The sequence below is a fragment of the Triticum aestivum genome, chromosome 7B (genome assembly GCF_018294505.1).
Source record: "Triticum aestivum cultivar Chinese Spring chromosome 7B, IWGSC CS RefSeq v2.1, whole genome shotgun sequence".
NCBI classification, from domain to species: Eukaryota; Viridiplantae; Streptophyta; class Magnoliopsida; order Poales; family Poaceae; genus Triticum; species Triticum aestivum.
Genome location: NC_057813.1, coordinates 135,050,898 through 135,072,973, shown reverse-complemented (window position 1 = coordinate 135,072,973; position 22,076 = coordinate 135,050,898). Strand labels below are relative to the sequence as shown.

The 22,076-nt window shown below is 45.4% G+C and overlaps 1 protein-coding gene across 1 annotated transcript; it reads left to right on the top strand.

Moving 5' to 3' along the window:
- The first annotated feature begins 16,912 nt into the window (after positions 1–16,912).
- On the top strand, positions 16,913–18,223 carry LOC123160120 (protein CURVATURE THYLAKOID 1A, chloroplastic). Its single transcript, XM_044577941.1, has 5 exons — positions 16,913–17,201; positions 17,284–17,375; positions 17,477–17,584; positions 17,697–17,768; positions 17,881–18,223. The coding sequence occupies exons 1-5, from the start codon at positions 17,075–17,077 to the stop codon at positions 17,944–17,946; spliced, it is 465 nt and encodes a 154-aa protein (XP_044433876.1). The 5' UTR covers positions 16,913–17,074; the 3' UTR covers positions 17,947–18,223.
- The last annotated feature ends 3,853 nt before the right edge of the window (positions 18,224–22,076 follow it).

Here is a 22,076-nt window from a genome sequence, read left to right as displayed (position 1 = left end):
TTAGCGTACTCAACAGGTTCCTCGTGCACGTACTCGTCTCCCGGCTCTACCCAAAGCAAGAACACAAGCAAAGGAACCACAATAAATCACGGTGCAATGCACAAGCAACATGATGCAATACATGTCATGATATGCGAGATGTGATATGCAATGCATATGCGTGCTTCGGGAGGAAAAAGGATGAACAAGGCATCAACTTGGCAAACCAAGTATGCCGCTGGAAAGATGAGATGATTTCGGTTGAAATCGATATAAAGATCACCGGATTCGGATGCACGGTTTGCAAATGGCAAGCAAAACAAGAATGGCACAAAGCTGCGATTAACAGCACGATGCTACTTAGCATGCAACAAGAAACTATGCTACAGCACCCCAACATAAAAACAAAGCATATGGCAATGATCTACAGGAGATGCTTTACAAAAGAGGAACACTGAGCTACGGCTAAATCACATCATAACAGGTTCAAACAAGCATGGAGAAAGTGCAAAAAATATCAGGTTGGACATGGCATAAACAACATCACGAAGCAATGTTCAGAGCAGGTTATCAACATGCTACAGGAACTTATAATAGCAAAATAAGGCATGGCATGAATCTACTCAAAGCATAGATCAAAAGTCCCTTACTGACCATAAGCCAAAAAGGATCAGAAAATATGATGGCACCCACGTAAACATAGCAAGTTTCGTTAACAGATTCAGCAAACAAAGCATGGCATTGAAATAATTATGAAGGCACCTTCGTGAGCTCGATGCACTCACTATAGAGCATCTCATGATAAACTAAGCATACATCCATCAAGAAGACATGTCATAGAAGCTATACATGGCAAGAAACAACATCATAGTATATCCGGACCAACTACAACAACCTCGGCCAAATTGAATAACATGTAAACAATCTGTCAGGAAATATTTTGAAGCAAAAGTAGAGTACGAAAATGACATGCTAGACTACTCCATAATTGCAACCAGGACCATAGATGGATAGAGCATAACCATGTTTACAAAACACTCTTACTGAAGTATCTCAAAATATGCATGGATCTCTCTGTAGCAACATGTTTACATGGCATCAAAATTATAGCAGAACAGGAACTAAAATCAGCATTATCACGAAGCCTAGTTTGCATGCTTGTGCTAGTCACCACATTTATCACAAAAATACATGGTAAGCACATCTGTAAAGAAAACATAGCCTAGTTCAAAACATATTTAGGGATCAAGTCCATACGATGCACACATCAATCATGGCAAAAATGACAAAAGAGCTCGTTCTGATAAGAATCTGAAACTAACAATATGAAGCCCTCTTCCAACATCATTTCGGGCATCAAGATGAGCTCAAATGTAAATGATGCAATTGAATGAAATGATGTACTCTTCAAGATGAACAATTTGACATATTACACGCACGAAACGGAGCCACGAGTGCGAAGATGTGATGCGATGAAGATGCAATAAATTTATGGCAGAATATGACTTAGTGGAATTTCGGGGAGAAAGAAGTCAACCGTGGGGTGGATCAGATCTGGCGCGGATCGAGGGCGCGGCTGCCGGAGTAGGTTCGTCGGGGGAGGATGAGGACGGCGGGGCGGCGGCCGGAGCTGGCCGGGAGGACGCCGGAGGGGCGCGACGAAGGCTGCCGGAGGGCGGCGACGGCGAGGGAGCCGGGACGCTCGCCGGCGAGGTCGGAGGAGAGGCCGGCGGCGCGGGGCCGGCAACGAAGAGGGACGGCGGCCGGGGTGTTGCGGCGAGGAGCAGGGCGGCGCGGCGAGGCGCCCGGCGGCGGTGGCGGCGGCGCACGCCGACGAGGAGGCGCGAGGACGGCGCCGGCGTCGGGCGCGGCTGCGCGCGGGCCGAGCGGGGGAGCGGCGGCGGCGCGCGGGCTGGGCGGGCCCCGCCTGGGCCCGGCGGGTCGGCGGCGCGGGAGCGCGGCGGAGGAGCACGTGGCAGGCTGCGGTTCGTCCGGTGGCGCGGGCGGACGTGTCCGGCCGTCCGGATTTCGTCCGGCGGCGCGAGGGGAGCGGGGAGACTAGGGTTTCGTCCGGATTTCCGGGAAGGGATCTATATTTATAGGTAGAGGGAGCTAGGAGTGTCCAAAAGAGGTGCGGTTTTCGCCCACACGATCGTGATGAGCATGGAGGGGAGTTGGATGGGTTAGTGCGCTGTTTTGGAGGGGTGTTGGGCTGCAACTTAAAAGAGGCCTTTGCGGATATGCGGATAACCGTTGGAGTACCAAACGAGCTCCAAATGACCCGAAACTTGACAGGTGGTCTACCGGTGCTATACCAGAGCCACTTGGCAAGGCTCGGTCCATTCCGAGAACGTTCAACATCCGCACACGAAAAGAGACAAGAGGGGTGCGCCGGTGCATGTGGGAGTGTCGGATTGCGAAACGGACAACGGGGAAAATGCTCGGATGCATGAGACGAACACGTATGCAAAATGAAATGCGCATGATGCCATGATATGATATGCATGACATGAATAAAATGCAAAACAAAAGACAAAACCCAACCACAGAGGAAATATCATATCACATAGCCGAAAATGGCAAGAGTTGGAGTTACAAAGATGGAAAGTTACATCCGGGGTGTTACAACACTCCACCACTACAAGAGGATCTCGTCCCGAGATCTAGGACTGAAAGAACTCCCGATATTCGGAACGGAGGTGATCCTCGCGCTCCTAGGTGGCTTCTCGGTCGGAATGGTGTGACCACTTCACTTCCAGGAATTTGATTGACTTGTTGCGAGTCTTGCGCTCGGTTTCTTCAAGAATAGCAACGGGGTGCTCATGATAAGAGAGATCTTCTTGGAGGTCGATTTCTTCGAAGTTGATAGTGCGCTCAGGAGTCTTGAAGCACTTGCAAAGCTGTGACACGTGAAACACATCGTGCACGTTTGCAAAGTTAGATGGAAGCTCAAGTTGATAGGCGAGATCGCCTCTTTTGCCAATGATCTTGAAAGGACCCACGTATCTAGGGGCAAGCTTCCCTTTGATACCGAAGCGACGAGTGCCTTTCATTGGAGAGACGCGGAGGTAGACATGGTCTTCGATTTCAAAAGCCAAGTCACGGTGCTTGCTATCATAGTAACTCTTCTGTCGCGATTGCGCGGCTTTGAGATTCTCACGAATGACTTTGCACATTTCTTCGGCTTCTGTGATCAAGTCGTTGCCAAGAAGTTGGCGTTCACCTGTCTCAGACCAATTGAGAGGAGTACGGCACTTTCTGCCATAGAGAATTTCGAATGGGGCCTTGCCCGAACTCGCTTGGAAGCTGTTGTTGTAGGAGAACTCGGCATATGGAAGACAATCTTCCCACTTCATACCGAAAGAGATGACACAAGCCCTGAGCATATCTTCAAGGATTTGATTGACTCGCTCGACTTGGCCACTTGTTTGAGGATGGAAAGCTGTGCTGAAACGAATGTTGGTGCCCATGGCCGTCTGAAAGGAGTCCCAGAACTTAGAAGTGAAGATGCTTCCACGATCTGAAGATATCAATTGTGGAATGCCGTGCAAGGAGACAATTCTGGAGGTGTATAGCTCTGCCAGCTGAGCTGCTGTGATAGATTCTTTGATAGGAAGAAAATGAGCCACTTTGGTAAGCTTGTCAATGACAACGAAGATAGCATCATTTCCACGCTTGGACTTAGGAAAACCAGTCACGAAGTCCATCTCGATATGGTCAAACTTCCATTCCGGAATAGCAAGAGGTTGGAGGAGACCAGCTGGTCTTTGGTGTTCTGCTTTCACTCTTCTGCAGACATCACATTCATTCACGAATTGAGCAATCTCTCGCTTCATTCGAGTCCACCAATATGACTGCTTGAGGTCATGGTACATCTTTGTACTTCCAGGATGAATGGATAGGAGGGAATTGTGTGCCTCATTCATGATGACTTTTCTCAGATCACCTTTTGGAACCACAATTCGATCCTCGAAGAAAAGAGTATCTTTGTCATCCAAGCGATAGCACTTGTATTTAGGAATGCCCTTGTCAATACCACGTTTCACCTTCTTCACCATGGTATCCAGGAGTTGTGCCTCACGAATTTGATCTTCCAAAGTAGGAGAGACTATGAGGTTGGCAAGAAAGCCTTGAGGAACAACTTGAAGATTCAGCTTGCGGAAAGCCTCACAAAGATCCGGTTGAAACGGCTTGAGAATTAGACTGTTGCAATAAGCCTTTCTGCTCAGAGCATCTGCAATCACATTCGCCTTGCCAGGAGTATATTCAATACTCGGATTGTACTCTTGAATCATTTCGACCCATCGAGTTTGCCTGAGGTTAAGGTTGGGTTGAGTGAAGATATACTTGAGGCTCTTGTGATCGGTGAAAATGTCCACTTGCCTTCCCAATAAGAGATGTCTCCATGTTATCAATGCATGGACAACTGCCGCCAACTCAAGATCGTGAGTGGGGTAGTTCTTTTCGTTGGGCTTCAACTGACGAGAGGTATAGGCCACAACTTTTTTCTCTTGCATCAACACAGCACCGAGACCTTGAAGGGAAGCATCACAGAATACTTCGAATGGCTTGGATTCATCAGGAGGAGTCAAAACAGGAGCTGTGACTAGCTTCTCTTTGAGGGTGTTGAAAGCGACGTCACACTCAGGCGTCCAGACATACTTGACATGCTTCTGGAGGAGGTTGGAAAGAGGCTTTGCAATCTTAGAGAAGTTCTCAACGAATCTTCGGCAATAGCTTGCAAGACCAAGAAAACTGCGGAGCTGTTTGACATTCTGAGGAGGTTCCCAATTCAGAACTGCAGAAACCTTCGCGGGATTAACAGCAATGCCCTTGGCAGAGATGATATGACCAAGATAAAGAACTTCATCAAGCCAGAACTCACATTTGGAAAACTTCGCATAGAATTGATGCTCTCTGAGCTTGTCGAGCACCAATCGCAAATGTTTGGCATGATCCTGCTTATTCTTGGAGAAGACCAAAATATCATCGAGATACACCAGAACGAATTCATTGGTGTAGGGGTTGAAGATAAAGTTCATCATGCGAGAGAATGTTGGAGGAGCATTAACAAGGCCGAAAGACATGACAGTATATTCATAAGAACCATAGCTTGTTCTGAATGCTGTCTTGGGAATATCTTGTTCAGGAATGCGAATCTGATGATACCCCATACAAAGGTCAAGCTTGGAGAAGACTTTAGCCCCTTTGAGTTGCTCGAAAAGCTCGTTGATGTTGGGAAGTGGATACTTGTTCTTGATTGTCTTCTTGTTCAATGGACGGTAATCGACGCAAAGTCGGTCCATGCCATCCTTCTTCTGGACAAAAAGAACTCCACAACCCCATGGGGAAGAACTCGGTCTGATCAAACCCAGACGCTCTTGTTCATCGAGCTGCTTCTTCAATTCCTTCAACTCCTTGGGTCCAAGCTTGTAAGGACGCTTGCAAATGGGTTCCGTTCTAGGCTCAAGATCAATAACGAACTTGACTGGCCGATGAGGAGGCATACCCGAAAGCTCTTCTAGAAAGACATCTTGGTACTCACAAACGACTGGAATTTGAGAAATAGCATCCAGCTCGCCCTTCTCATTGAGAGAAAACAACCGAATGGTTTCATCACGAGCGGCATAGACGATAACATCCTCAGAAGGGTGTGTCAATTGAATTTGCCCGGCAGCACAATCAAGCTGAGCCTTGTGCTTAGAGAGTCAGTCCATCCCAAGAATTAGATCAATATTAGAGTCGCCAAGAACAACTGGAGAAGACAGAAATTTATAGTCGCCCATCTTGATACCGACATTTGGAACCATCAAACGAGAACTCATGTGCTTGCCCGGGGAAACAATTGCTAGAGTTCTATCCAAATATTCCGAAGCGAAATCATGCTTGGTAAAGAACGGTATTGACATGAAACAATGTGATGCACTAGTATCAAATAAGACTTTTGCAGGAATATCATTAACAGGAAGATTACCCATTATCACATCTGAAGAATCCTCTGCTTGCGCTGCATTCATCATGTTCACCTTTGCAGACTTTGGATTATGCTTGACCACAGCATTGCTTGAAGATCTCACAGGAGGAGGAGGAGGAAGGCGCATTTGATTGAAGCATTTGTTCGCGTAGTGACCTTTTTGCTGGCACTTGTTGCAAGTCACTTTTGAGAGCGAACAGTGATAAGGAGCATTCGACTTTGAAGCTTGATGCTGAGACTTGTTCTGATAGCTTGGGTTGGGTGGGTGGGAAGATCCACGAGCACCTGAGTTCTTCTGTTGGTAAGGCTGACGAAACGGAGGGGGAGGAAGATAGAACTTCTGCTGCTTAGCTGCCACTTGTGAGGAAGAAGAAGATTGCACTGCATCCCTGATTCTCTTCTTAGAAGCCTCACACTTGAGCTGAGCACCTTCTTGCTTGAGTGCCATATTGTAGAATTGATCAAACTGAGTAGGCTCAACAAGAACGAGAGCTAACTGCAGATCCTCTCTAAGGCCACCTCTGAACTGATAGATCGTACTCTTTTCATCTGGAACATCTTGCTTAGCAAAGCGAGCAAGTTTCTGAAACTGCTTGTTGTATTCGTACACTGACATGTTGCCTTGCTTGAGATTGCGGAACTCCTCACGCTTGCTCTCAACAACACTGGTAGGAATATGGTGAGCTTTAAAGTCCCGACAGAAATCAGTCCAAGTAATCACTTGACCACCTCTGGAATCCTTGTATTGCTGGAACCAATCAGCTGCCTGATCCTTGAGCTGAAAAGAAGCGAACTTGACATAGTCCTCAGGCCTGACATTGCTGCATTCAAAATGCTTGTTGATATCCACGAGCCAATCATCGGCGTCTATGGCCTCGACACAATAGCTGAAAGACATCGGCTGATTTGCAAGGAATTGGTTGAGGGTAGGAAACAGAGGCTGATGATTGAACTGCCCTTGACCTTGATTCCCTTGGTTGCCTTGGCCTTGGTTGCGCTCTTGCATGAGCTGGATCATCATCTGAGCATGGGCGTTAGAGGCTGCCATCAAAGCTTGCCATGCCTCCGGAGGCGGAGGTGGAGGTGGAGGGTTCGCCTGACTCCCATCATTGCGATTCCGGATTCTGACGCGTTGGCGGAGCCATCCTGAAGAGGGTGACATCCGTTAGCATCTTGATAGACAGATAGACAAGTTGAATCAACGGATAGAAATTGCAACATATAGTCTTCACAATAAACATTCGAACAAGGATGAACGAATGAATTCCAAAGCAAACATCACACGTCCATAAAGGTGAGAAGCCACTTGATAGAGATTGATGAATGAAATAAACAAGGTACAACTGGAACAAATAAGTGGTAAGGATTACCCAATCACAAACCAAATATCTGCGGGAAGAAATGCTAGAGCTACTTGAATCCCACCTATAAACTCCCGAAACTTTCTGGTTATGCAATCAGGTGTTGGGGATACAGGGGAAGCAATATATCTCACCCAAACTAACAATCCCTACATCCAGCTGTATCCATCCGTCAACACATAACCAAGAAACCTTCAGAAATCGTGTACCTCAACCTTCCAAAAGCATCCGTTATACGAGTTATGGCAATACTCCCAAGCTCGCCCCAGTACTGGGTTATCGGGGTTATCTCACCAACAACTGTACAAAAGAGATTATCGATGTCGGCAAAACTTAGGTATTCCAGAACTGCAACGATAAAATTGTGATGACAACACCTCGGAGCTCAACTCCCCAGGACACTGCCACAACCCCTAAATGTCAGGAGGCACCAAGAACAATGTTCTCGTCACAAAACCATTGGAACGATTCCAAGATACCCGCGTGATCCTAAATTTTTTTTAGTGAAATTTGAGAAGAGGAAAGTCAAAACATCTACGTTAGGAGACCTCACCAGAGCGACGAAGGGACTGAGGAGTAAAAATAATCCTACTCTCCGATATATATAATCCTAAGACTCAAAACATTTTTTGTTCTAGACTCAACATCGCCAGCAAACAATCAAGCAGGGGCTCCTAAGTCGGGGATGGCTCTGATTACCAACTTGTAACACCCACGATGCGGCTATATCTCCCACGTGTCGAAGCACGACTTAGAGGCATAACCGCATGGTGGTTTTGTCGCAAGAAGGGTCATCTTCACACAATCCCATGTAATGAACAAGAATGGGATAAAGAGAGTTGGCTTACAATCGCCACTTCACACAATACATAATTAAGATCATACATCATTCAAATACACTCATAGACCGACTACGGTCAAGTTCAAATGAAAAGAAGACAACCCCAAATGCTAGATCCCCGATCGTCCCGACTGGGCTCCTCTACTGATCATCTGGAAATGATACATAGTAACGACCAAGGGCCTCATCAAATTCCCACTTCAGCTCAGTTGCGCCAACTGCGCCAGTATCCTCGGCACCTGCATCTGTTTTGGTAGAATCTGTGAGCCACGAGGACTCAGCAATCTCACACCCGCGAAATCAAGACTATTTAAGCTCATAGGTAGGTAAGGGGTAATATGGTGGAGCTGCAGCAAGCACTAAGCAAATATGGTGGCTAACATACGCAAGTGAGAGCGAGAAGAGAAGCAACGGAACGGTCAAAAAACTAGAATTGATCAAGAAGTGATCCTAAAACTACTTACGTCAAGCATAACTCAAACCGTGTTCACTTCCCGGACTCCGCCGAGAAGAGACCATCACGGCTACAAACACGCTTGATGCATTTTAAAGAGCTCAAGTGTCAAGTTATCTACAACCGGACATTAACAAATTCCCATCTGCCTCATAACCGCGGGCACGGCTTTCGAAAGTTTATATACCCTGCAGGGGTGTCCCAACTTAGCCCATCACAAGCTCTCACGGTCAACGAAGGAATAGACCTTCTCTCGGGAAGACCCGATCAGTCTCGGAATCCCGGTTCACAAAACATTTCGACAATGGTAAAACAAGACCAGCAAAGCCGCCCGATGTGCCGACAAATCCCGATAGGAGTTGCACGTATCTCGTTCTCAGGGCACACCGGATGGGTCAGCCTACGAGTAAAACCAGCCCTCAAGTTGCCCCGAGGTGGCCCCGCAGTCTGCCCGTTTCGGACCAACACTCGAAGGAGCACTGGCCCGGGGGGGGGGGGTTAAAATAAAGATGACCCTCGGGCTCGCGAAAACCCCAGGGAAAAAGGCTTAGGTGGCAAATGGTAAAACCAAGGTTGGGCCTTGCTGGAGGAGTTTTATTCAAAGCGAACTGTTAAGGGGGTCCCATAAATCACCCAACCATGTAAGGAACGCAAAATCAAGGAACATAACACCGGGACGGAAACTAGGGCGGCAAGAGTGGAACAAGTCACCAGGCATAAGGCCGAGCCTTCCACCCTTTACCAAGTATATAAGATGCATTAATTTAAACAGGAGATATTGTTATATCCCACAATATCCGTATTCCGACCAGGAACAAACTTCATCTTCACCTGCAACTAACAATGTTATAAGAGGGGCTGAGCAAAAGCGGTGACATAGCCAATCAACGGTTGCTAGGACAGGATGGTTAGAGGTTTATCATGACAATAGGTAGGCATGGTAAACAAAGGCAGGTAGGGCTAACATAGCGAAATAGCGAGTACTAGCAAGCAAAGATAGAAGTGATATCGAGGGTATGGTCATCTTGCCTGCAAGGTTCTCAGAGTTGTCGAAGGCTTGATCCTCGTTAGCGTACTCAACAGGTTCCTCGTGAACGTACTCGTCTCCCGGCTCTACCCAAAGCAAGAACACAAGCAAAGGAACCATAATAAATCACGGTGCAATGCACAAGCAACATGATGCAATACATGTCATGATATGCGAGATGTGATATGCAATGCATATGCGTGCTTCGGGAGGAAAAAGGATGAACAAGGCATCAACTTGGCAAACCAAGTATGCCGCTGGAAGGATGAGATGATTTCGGTTGAAATCGATATAAAGATCACCGGATTCGGATGCACGGTTTGCAAATGGCAAGCAAAACAAGAATGACACAAAGCTGCGTTTAACAGCACAAAGCTACTTAGCATGCAACAAAAAACTATGCTACAGCACCCCAACATAAAAACAAAGCATATGTCAATGATCTACAGGAGATGCTTTACAAAAGAGGAACACTGAGCTACGGCTAAATCACATCATAACAGGTTCAAACAAGCATGGAGAAAGTGCAAAAAATATCAGGTTGGACATGGCATAAACAAGATCACGAAGCAATGTTCAGAGCAGGTTATCAACATGCTACAGGAACTTATAATAGCAAAATAAGGCATGGCATGAATCTACTCAAGGCATAGATCAAAAGTCCCTTACTGACCATAAGCCAAAAAGGATCAGAAAATATGATGGCACCCATGTAAACATAGCAAGTTTCGTTAACAGATTCAGCAAACAAAACATGGCATTGAAATAATTATGAAGGCACCTTTGTGAGCTCGATGCACTCACTATAGAGCATTTCATGATAAACTAAGCATACATCCATTAAGAAGACATGTCATACAAGCTATACATGGCAAGAAACAACATCATAGTATATCCGGACCAACTACAACAACCTCGGCCAAATTGAATAACATGTAAACAATCTGCCAGGAAACATTTTGAAGCAAAAGTAGAGCACTAAAATGACATGCTAGACTACTCCATAATTGCAACCAGGACCATAGATGGATAGAGCATAACCATGTTTTCAAAACACCCTTACTGAAGTATCTCAAAATATGCATGGATCTCTCTGTAGCAACATGTTTACATGTCATCAAAATTATAGCAGAACAGGAACTAAAATTAGCATTATCACGAAGCCTAGTTTGCATGCTTGTGCTAGTCACCACATTTATCACAAAAATACATGGTAAGCACATCTGTAAATAAGACATAGCCTAGTTCAAAACACATTTAGGGATCAAGTCCATAGGATGCACACATCAATCATGGCAAAAATGACAAGAGCTCGTTCTGATAAGAATCTGAAACTAACAATATGAAGCCCTCTTCCAACAGCATTTCGGGCATCAAGATGAGCTCAAATGTAAATGATGCAATGGAATGAAATGATGTACTCTTCGAGATGAACAATTTGACATATTATACGCACGAAACGGAGCCACGAGCGCGAAGATGTGATGCGATGAAGATGCAATAAATTTATGGCAGAATATGACTTAGTGGAATTTTGGGGAGAAAGAAGTCAACCGTGGGGTGGATCAGATCTGGCGCGGATCGAGGGTGCGGCTGCCGGAGTAGGTTCGTCGGGGGAGGATGAGGACGGCCGGGGCGGCGGCCGGAGCTGGCCGGGAGGACGCCGGAGGGGCGCGGCGAAGGCTGCCGGAGGGCGGCGACGGCGAGGGAGCCGGGATGCTCGCCGGCGAGGTCGGAGGAGAGGCCGGCGGCGCGGGGCCGGCAACGGCGAGGGACGGCGGCCGGGGTCTTGCGGCGAGGAGCAGGGCGGCGCGGCGAGGCGCCCGGCGGCGGTGGCGGCGGCGCACACCGACGAGGAGGCGCGGGGACGGCGCCAGCGTCGGGCGCGGCTGCGCGCGGGCCGAGCGGGGGAGCGGCGGCGGCGCGCGGGCTGGGCGGGCCCCGCCTGGGCCCGGCGGGCTGGCAGCGCGGGAGCGCGGCGGAGGAGCACGTGGCAGGCTGCGGTTCGTCCGGTGGCGCGGGCGGACGTGTCCGGTCGTCCGGATTTCGTTCGGCGGTGCGAGGGGAGCGGGGAGACTAGGGTTTCGTCCGGATTTCGGGGAAGGGATCTATATTTATAGGTAGAGGGAGCTAGAAGTGTCCAAAAGAGGTGCGGTTTTCGCCCACACGATCGTGATCGAATGACCGAGAGCATGGAGGAGAGTTAGATGGGTTAGTGGGATGTTTTGGAGGGGTGTTGGGCTGCAACTTAAAAGAGGCCTTTGCGGATATGCGGATAACCGTTGGAGTACCAAACGAGCTCCAAATGACCCGAAACTTGACAGGTGGTCTACCGGTGCTATACCAGAGCCACTTGGTAAGGCTCGGTCCATTCCGAGAACGTTCAACATCCGCACACGAAAAGAGACAAGAGGGGTGCGTCGGTGCATGTGGGAGTGTCGGATTGCGAAACGGACAACGGGAAAAATGCTCGGACGCATGAGACGAACACGTATGCAAAATGAAATGCGCATGATGCCATGATATGATATGCATGACATGAATAAAATGCAAAACAAAAGACAAAACCCAACCACGGAGGAAATATCATATCACATAGCCGAAAATGGCAAGAGTTGGAGTTACAAAGATGGAAAGTTACATCCGGGGTGTTACAACTTGTGCTTTCAATCTACCCCTTTTTGGTAATTGATGACAACATACATCAAAGCTTTAGATAAAGATATAGAGAAAAACAAGTAAAACTTTGGAAAGACATGTAACATGCATAGGCTCCCCCTAGATGTATGCAATCATGTAAATATGGAACATAAGATCATGTGAGTGCATAATCATGACAGAGCAAGCAATGAGTTACATGTATCTTGGCTATATGCATCAGAGCAAATGGTGTGAACATGAGAAATGTACCTTCATGCTCATGAGTCCTTCTTGCAGACAATATGTACATCAGCAAGAGATCCTCATGTACATGGGTGTGATGCATATACTTACCTTGTGGTCTTGAGCTAGCTGTGGAAGAGATGAACCTGAGTAAACAGGGTTAGACAACATAGAATCATCAACTAAGCAAAGAAAGAGCAGTAAACCACAAGAGTACCAAGATTTGGGATGACATGTGTAGAGTGAGTACTAGGTATTATTGTTTTCATGTCAATATTAAACTTTTGTATTGAATCTTATGGATCTGAATATTTTTGCCACAATAAAGAAGATTACATTGATAAATATGTTAGGTAGCATTCCACATCAAAAATCTGTTTTTATCATTTACCTACTTGAGGACGAGCAGGAATTAAGCTTGGGGATGCTTGATACGTCTTCAACATACCTATAATTTTTTATTGTTGCATGCTATTATATTATCCATCTAGGATGTTTTATATGCATTCATATGCTATTTTATATGATTTTGGGACTAACCTATTAACCTAGAGTCCAGTGCCAGTTTCTGTTTTTTCCTTGTTTTTGAGTTTTATAGAAAAGGAATACCAAATGGAGTCTAATTGACGTGCCTATTTTTGATGATTTTATGGACCAAAAGAAGCCCAGGGAGTAAAAGAGTTAGGCCAAAAGAGTCTCGGGCTGCCCACGAGGGTGGGGGTGCGCCCTACCCTCCTGGGCGTGCCCCTAATCTCGTGGACGGCTCGGAGACCCCCCTGACGTGAGACCTACGCCAAAAATTCCTATAAATACTGAAACCTCCAGAAAATACCATAGATCGAGAGTTCCGCCGCTACAAGCCTCTGTAGCCACCAAAAACCAATCGGGACCCTATTCCAGCACCCTGCCGGAGAGGAGATCCCTCACCGGTGGCCATCTTCATCATCCCGACGCTCTCCATGACAAGGTGGGAGTAGTTCATCCTTGGGGCTGAGGGTATGTACCAGTAGCTATATGTTTGATCTCTCTCTCGGGTTCTTGATTTGGCACGATCTTGATGTATCGCGAGCTTTGCTATTATAGTTGGATCTTATGATGTTTCTCCCCCTCTACTCTCTTGTATATGGTTTGAGTTTTTCCTTCGAAGTTATCTTATTGGATTGAGTCTTTAAGAATTTGAGAACACTTGATGTATGCCTTGCATGTGCTTATCTGTGGTGACAATGGGATATCACGTGATTCACTTGATGTATGTTCTGGTGATCAACTTGAGGGTTCAGTGACCCTGTGAACTTATGCATACGGGTTGGCACATGTTTTCATCTTGACTCTCCGGTAGAAACTTTGGGGCACTCTTTGAAGTACTTTGTGTTGGTTGAATAGATGAATCTGAGATTGTGTGATGCATATCGTATAATCATGCCCACGGATAGTTGAGGTGACATTGGAATATCTAGGTGACATTAGGGTTTTGGTTGATTTGTGTCTTAAGGTGTTATTCTAGTACGAATTCTATGATAGATTGAACGGAAAGAATAGCTTCGTGTTATTTTACTACAGATTCTTGAATAGATCGATCAGAAAGAATAACTTTGAGGTGGTTTCGTACCCCTACAATAATCTCTTCGTTTGTTCTCCGCTATTAGTGACTTTGGAGTGACTCTTTGTTGCATGTTGAGGGATAGTTATATGATCTAATTATGCTATTATTGTTGAGAGAATTTGCACTAGTGAAAGTATGAACTGTAGGCTTTATTTCAACGCATTGCAATACCGTTTACGCTCACTTTTACCACTTGCTACCTTGCTGTTTTTATAATTTCAGATTACAAAAACCTATATCTACCATCCATATTGCACTTGTATCACCATCTCTTCGCCGAACTAGTGCACCTATACAATTTACCATTGTATTGGGTGTGTTGGGGACACAAGAGACTCTTTGTTATTTGGTTAGCTTGAGAGAGACCATCTTTATCCTACGCCTCCCATGGATTGATAAACCTTAGGTCATCCACTTGATGGAAATTTGCTACTGTCCTACAAACCTCTGCATTTGGAAGCCCAACAACGTCTACAAGAAGAAGGTTGCGTAGTAGACATCACTATGTCAAATGAACTCGGTGCCGCCGGATGGATCAAATTGGTGGGGCCGAGTTTGACTTTTGGTTTTGGACATATGTGGATATGAGAAAGTGGTTGAGGGCTTTGGAGCATATCACTAAGCACTTTGAGCAAACAAGCTATTAAGCAACACCTCATCCCCTTTAATGGTATTGGCTTTTCTATAGACTCAATATGATCTTGGATCACCGAAATAGAAAATGTAGAGACATGAGCTTTGAGCTTGAGCCAATCCTTTGTCCTTCGCTTCTTGAAGGGGTTCTACATCCTCTTGTCCATGCCACTCCACTGTTGAACTTATCTGAAATATACTAGATGAAAGTATTAGTCCAACAAGAGATATGTTGACATTAATTATCAAAATCACCCAGAGAGCACTTGTGCTTTCACAACTGCATGTATTTCAAGCGGGGTCGCAACTGCATGCTTCCAAGGGATTGTCGTGACTACATGTTTGAAAAAATCATGAGCTTTTTTCAAATAAAAAAAATCTCTATACACTTTGGGAACTTGTGATTTTTCGACAAATTCATGATTTTAAAAATTTCGTGAACTTTTTTTTACATTTAGGATTTTTAAGTTTCACCACCATTTTCTTAATTCATGATCATTTTTTGAAATTCATGAACATTTTTTGTATTTGACAAATATTTTTCAAATACGCGAGCATTTTATTGGCAAATGATTTTCAACATAAAAAATCACATGGTATATGGAGAAATGGAGCAACAGGAACTTGACATAACTCTATTATTATAATTGCGGTGCCATTTTTGCCAACATATTAGAGCGAAATGGAACAAAAGGAAATAAAAAAAATCATGGTTAATTAGTTTGTCGTGTTTTTTACACAGTACATGCGTAAACACTCATACATACACACATACACTCACTTTTATGAACGCATACCCAAGTCAAATATACATATTTTTATGTTTTTTTGCATGATTTATACTTGATATATTATATTTTTGCCAAAGAGCTATGTAGTCAAGTGACTACATAGCCTAGACGTGGCTTTGCCACTGCATATGAGCACCTTCGAGAGACTGAGCCGCCATATCTTTTTGAGACTTACGAAACTACTATAGGCACCTCGTCGTCGACGGGACCATCTCCTCCCATTCAAAGCGCATTGCCGAAAATCCTGAAATAAATTCAGAAATAATGCGAGCATCAGGACTTGAACTCTAATGGGCTAGGGATACAACTGTTCTTCTAACCATCTAATCACACATTGTGATTCTCTAATTAGTTTGTCGTGTTAATTGTTCCTAAAACATGTTTTCCTACAAGTTCCCACCTAGCTTCATCGTGGCTACAACTAGTAGTTCTGCTACTATTCAACGTCGCAATAAGAAATAGTAGTTGTGCTCAAGCCTCTTGCCGCACAACACAGAAAATTAGTAGGCTAAGAAAAGACAAGAATTAGAGCATAGTTATGTCTCAGCTTAGACCAGTTCTAACCAATCCGAGCAGTCTATACTATGCGCTATATACTCGCTCGTTGGCACTATTATTTGAGGATCTTGCGTTTAGACTGCTACTCCCTTAGTCCTTGAAAGAGTGTACTTCCAACTTTGTTGGAGGTCAACTATCTCAAGGTTTGACCGAGTTTATGCAAAAATATGTCAATGCTTGTGAAACCAAATAGGTATATGACGAAAATATATTTTATCATGAATCTAATGCTACTAATTTGATGGTATAAATGTTGGTCTATTATTGTATAATTACGGTCAAACATAAAAAAAGTTTGACTTTCCAACAAAGTTAAAAGTACACTTTTTTAAGGACGGAGGGAGTATATAGGAGTAGGAGACTAAGCAAACGTTGCACATATCCTCCAATATATTAGGAATTGCTGTCATCGATGTGGTCAGACCGGCTTTAGTAGGGGAGCTGGCGTTGGCGGCTCGTTCTGATGAGACAGTGGTCATTTGATGATCTATTAATCTACAGATGGAGTAATTTTTATTACGTGTGTTCTGTTTTGTACTTCTGATGGACTTTTGTATGAGGCCAAGTCTTTTTCATAAAAGAAAAAACTAAAAATTGCTGCAATAGCGAAGCATACAGATGCAGAAGCTGAGTGGTACTAGCAAAATGCAGATCGACCTTTGCATTGTCCCCAACCGTCAAATTCCCAGTCCCCACTCATCACGCACCAACCAAAGGAATGCCTGGTATGGGAGGGCAGGGAGGGCCATCCATGGATGTGAAGATAGGGAGGCAGCCAATCACAGCCAAGCGCGCCGCCACGTCACCGCTCCGAGCCTCCGAGGGACCAAAGACGCGGGCGAGCACGGCCGCACAAGAGCCCCTCCTACACAACAGCCGGTCCAGCTTTTGTTGTTCGGTTAGCACCAGCGAAACGCAGAGCGAGAGGCCGAGGAAGCGATAGCTCTAGCGATAAGGCACTGACGGATCAATGGCTGCCACGGCGTACTCCGTGGCCCTCCTCGGTGGGGCGCGCCTCCCCGCCGCCACCGGCAACCTCGCCCCCCGCTCCTCCGCACTCCTCCCGCGGCGCAACCTCCACCCGCTCCGCCTCCAAGGTGCACATGCATGCTATAGTTTCTATCAGCCGAATTTTTTCGGAGAATTCTTTTGGCTCTGACGACCTCGCCGAGCTTGCAGATGCGCCCAGGCCGTCCCTGCTCCGCGTGAAGGCCGCCTCCGACGACACGTCGGCTAGCGGCGACGAGATCATCGAGGACCTGAAAGGGAAGGTTCGTACGAGCTACCTGCCTGCGTAAACGTATGGGCATATCAGTTCCTGGCTCCTGCACAATGTGCCTATCGTCACCCGTTCTCTTCTCATGTGTGACAGTGGGAGGCGATTGAGGACAAGCCCACCTTCCTCCTCTACAGCGGCGGCGCCGTCGTGGCTCTCTGGCTCACCACCGTCGTCGTCGGCGCCATCAACTCCGTGCCGTTGGTACGTGCCCGCTGACCAAATTAACTGCCTCTTCTTTTTACGCAGTTAATCCCCAAGCTCTGAACTGTGGTGGATGATGAGTTTATGATGTTCTGTGGTCTGCTTTGTGCAGCTCCCCAAGCTCCTGGAGCTGGTTGGGCTCGGCTACACCGGGTGGTTCGTGTACCGCTACCTCCTCTTCAAGGTATAACAATGCTAGCACATGGTACTTCTTGTGTGTGTTTGAATTGAATTAGCCAATTTTGCATAAGATTATTAATTTACGCGGATGCTTTGGTGTTTCTTACTTCTCACAGGAAAGCAGGAAAGAGTTGGCCACCGACATCGAGAGCTTGAAGAAGAAGATCGCCGGAACAGAATAAACTCAAGTTCTCTGGAACGTTTTTTATGGCTCTTTTGTCTGTCCATGTAATGGAAGAACACCTACTTGCTTAGAGTACCATCCACTGCATTTGTGTGTTACATACATATCTGTATGAACAAAGAAATATGCTTTGGTTGGTGTGCGGTGACAATAGTGAAATTGTATCAGTTTCTGGAAGTCTTCTATTGTTTTCTATATCAATGTGTTCATATGGGAAACGTGATCCGTCGAATTGACTTTATATGAATATAAAATGAAACTCGTATTGTATTGTACAGGGTAAGTGACTCAAAGCTGAGTCACACCTATTTAGTATATTTATTTGGTATTAATAAATAAATATAGAAAGGTGTAAATCATGATCTCTTGATCTACTTATGAGGTTTACATGTAAATAACATGTTTTAATTTGATATTACATGATAATGCAGGGTTGAAACTAATGAGTATCTTAGTTTAATTTAGTAAAGTTCTACTATGATCATTATTACCAAAATAAAATGTTGAAGTTCCAATATACATTTAGGAGCAACAATTTATACCCCATAATTGCAATTGCCTGATATTTGTAGTTGGAGATAAACCCAAGTAATCTCTATTAAATATGGATATTTTGTACTCACTTTGGATATCGATGAGTGTCAACCCACTTCATCATCTTTCGGTGTTGCTTCATGGGATGAGGATGACGCTTCCTTTGTGCTAGTGTTGTAAGGTGCTACTAAGCTCACCGACTCCTCGGTGTTTTACAATGTGTGATGTGTGCCGTCATCCCTTTTATAGTTTTTTTATACACATTTGCGAGGAAAAACCAATTTTTTAGCTCTCAATTATTTCTATAGTTCCCATCAACACGCGAAAACTACTTAAACAGAATGTTTCCCGTTCATGACAATTGGGGTTTTCATCATGACATAAGCAAACCTCATGTTTCGGAAAAGACCAAAAGTCATATACAGTCGACCACCCCCTACAAGGCCATACTTACAAAAAATAAAAGTAAAAGTACACACATGTACTTAGGGAAATCGACGTTGTCTTTCTCCTGCACTCGCCGCAGTGTGCTCTGAGCAAAGTTTGATGTCGCCTCTGGACCTTTGAAACATCATCGAAGCCAGGGAAACGACGTTGAGCAACGGGTGTGAAGTCACCGTTTGGAGCTAGAATATGCCAGTGACAATGATCTAGCAAATATATTGTCATCTCGGATAGGAAGGTGGCAAACAAGCTGGAAGACCACCCCAAATCCTGCCAAATTGATCCGGAGAGATGTAACCTTACAACCTCCCTGACTACATTGAAGTTGGCTGAACGTCGCCTGTCGGAAAAGGAGCTAGATCACCAAGACACGAAACGATACATGCACTCTGTCGTAAGACGCCTTTGAGGACCACCTACATAACACAGAGACACAAGCAGATCTACCATTCCGGAAGAGCAGCGACCAGACAATTCCTCGCCCTCCTCTACTCCATCGACAAGACTGCTATCGGCGAGGTGGACTAGGAGTGGAGGGAAACTTATTCTTGATCTACGGGGTGCCTCACTCACCACCATAGCACCGTAGCAGAACTCTAATCCTAAGAGACCTAACTGCAGTGCTGCAACACAGATTTGAGGTCCCCACCCCTCCCCTAAAGGAACAAAATCGAGGCGTCATCCATCACCGCTCGCAGCAGGCTTGTCCCGGCTCACAACATGGGCCTCGCCGCTCGCACTAGTCTATTGTTGCACTCGCCAGCTTTGTAGCACTCGCCACATATCTTTGCGGCACACAAGCCACTAGTAGAAAAGGGGGCATTTGTCCCGGTTCGTAAGGGCCTTTAGTCCCTGTTCTTGAACCGGGACTAAAGGGTCGTTACTAATGCCTCCCCCCTTTAGTCCCGGTTCTAACAGGAACCGGGACAGATGTGCCTCCACGTGGCCGGTGCACCGAGCCCAGGCAGGAGGGCCTTTGGTCCCGGTTGGTGGCACCAACCGGGACCAAAAGGCATCCACGCATCAGCATTTCAGTGGCTGGAGTTTTTGTATTTTTTGAAAGGGGGACGGGGGGGGGGGGGTTTGGGGGTTTTGGGGGGTTAATTTAGGTGTTTCATGTATTGTGTTAGCTAGCTAATTAATAGAGAGAAGTGTCCTCTCTTATGTCTGTGCTTGGTCGACGCTACATACTGTACATAGAGATGCCCTCGACACGCTAGCTAGTAAGAAAATGAAGGGAACCATTAAGTACAGAAATTCGTCATGCATACCGAGAGAAGTGATCGATCGACCTCTCCTTCTCCGAGAGATTGGTCGAACAACAAGTTTTCGTATTATCTATCCGATGCTACTGGCTATACATACATATACAATATGTAAGATCTCTTACAATCCCCTAGCAATTGAAATCAACTTCCACATGGTATTCTCCGGCTTTATTGATGACGTGGTCAAGAAAGAATCCCGCGAATTCCTCTTGAATTGCTTTCATGCGATCTTGTTCTAGGAGTTCATCCCGCATCTGCCACGTCTAATTTGAAGAAGGAGGTTAATACATATATGAATGAAACTCAACAGAAATGATGGTGTAATAAAATGAAATTGTGAATATTATTGCTTACGCACTTCATATTGTCTTTTAGAGTAGGCTCGCTTATTTTTCAAAGTCGCGTTGTAGATGAACTCGCACACGTAGTATCCACATAAATCATTCCCTTGTTCCTGCCACAAGCACTTTACGAGAAATAGAGGTCAATCAAACTGATAATGAAGCATTATAAATGGCATTGATAAAATTACAACTATAGAATCAACGGGAGATGCGCGCAACTAGCTAGCTAGTAGTACTTACTTTCGGGTATGTATATCGCAACTCCTTCGACAGTGCCGGAACTTCTGTGGTGAACTGTTTCCAAACCCTGCAAGACAAAGAAAATAATTATTATTACTTGAGATATCAGGAAATGAACAAAAAGTTGCCGATATGGTGCGATAAATGATCGATTGAACTTAGTTGTTGAGCAAATTAGTCATGTCCGCATAGGTTTAGGGATCTTTCGTCTCGAGTCTAAGACGTTTACTACTCCCCGCTCAAGCTTAATCTCCAGAAGAACATAGTGGAATCTGCACACGCATGCATAACTCATCAATTACCATTACTATAACCTCGCTCGAGTAATAAGGGAAACCGAATATGCACACGACAGTAACACTCACTGGAAGTTGTAAGGAAAGAGTATTAAATCTTTGTTTTGATTTTTGATCAACGATTGTAGCAAGCTGGCCTCGGCCTCTTCGGCGTGCTTTTTAACCAGAAAATCATCTATGATATTTGTGTTAATAAACCCAATATCACACATTTCTTGTTTTTTGCACTCGACGATCTTCAATCTGCATAATATAGTGAGGATAATTAATTATAAATACATGCAATGAAAGAGCCGAGCTATATATAGAGACTTAATGACAAAAATAGTACTTACAGACAGTAGCAAAAGACCGTTAGTTTATCAAGGGCCTTTTGATTGAAGAACGCGAAGAACTCATCAAATGGAACAGTCAACATATCAGTTCCAACAAGGTCGTTGAGGGAGTCCTGGATTAGGGGGTGTCCGGATGACCGGACTATAACCTATGGCCGGACTCCTGGACTATGAAGATACAAGATTGAAGACTTCTTCCCGTGTCCGGATGGGACATTCCTTGGCGTGGAAGGCAAGCTTGGCGATACGGATATGTAGATCTCCTTCCATTGTAACCGACTCTGTGTAACCCTAGCCCTCTCTAGTGTCTATATAAACCGGAGGGTTTTAGTCCGTAGGACGAACAAGAATCATACCATAGGCTAGCTTCTAGGGTTTAGCCTCTCTGATCTCGTGGTAGATCTACTCTTGTACTACCCATATCATCAATATTAATCAAGCAGGAGTAGGGTTTTACCTCCATCGAGAGGGCCCGAACCTGGGTAAAAACATCGTGTCCCTTGTCTCCTGTTACCATTCGCCTAGACGCACAGTTCGAGACCCCCTACCCGAGATCCGCCGGTTTTGACACCGACATTAGTGCTTTCATTGAGAGTTCCGCTGTGCCGTCACTATCAGGAAGGATGCCTCATCCCGTCTTTAAAGACGACACTGTTGCTAAAGGAGC

Bases quoted from the DNA above. Each gene is read 5' to 3' on its own strand.
- LOC123160120 (XM_044577941.1), top strand. From the start codon at position 17,075: ATGGCTGCCACGGCGTACTCCGTGGCCCTCCTCGGTGGGGCGCGCCTC. The intron at 17,376-17,476 runs GTTCGTACGAGC...CATGTGTGACAG, and splicing joins TCGAGGACCTGAAAGGGAAG to TGGGAGGCGATTGAGGACAA. The intron at 17,585-17,696 runs GTACGTGCCCGC...TGCTTTGTGCAG, and splicing joins CCATCAACTCCGTGCCGTTG to CTCCCCAAGCTCCTGGAGCT.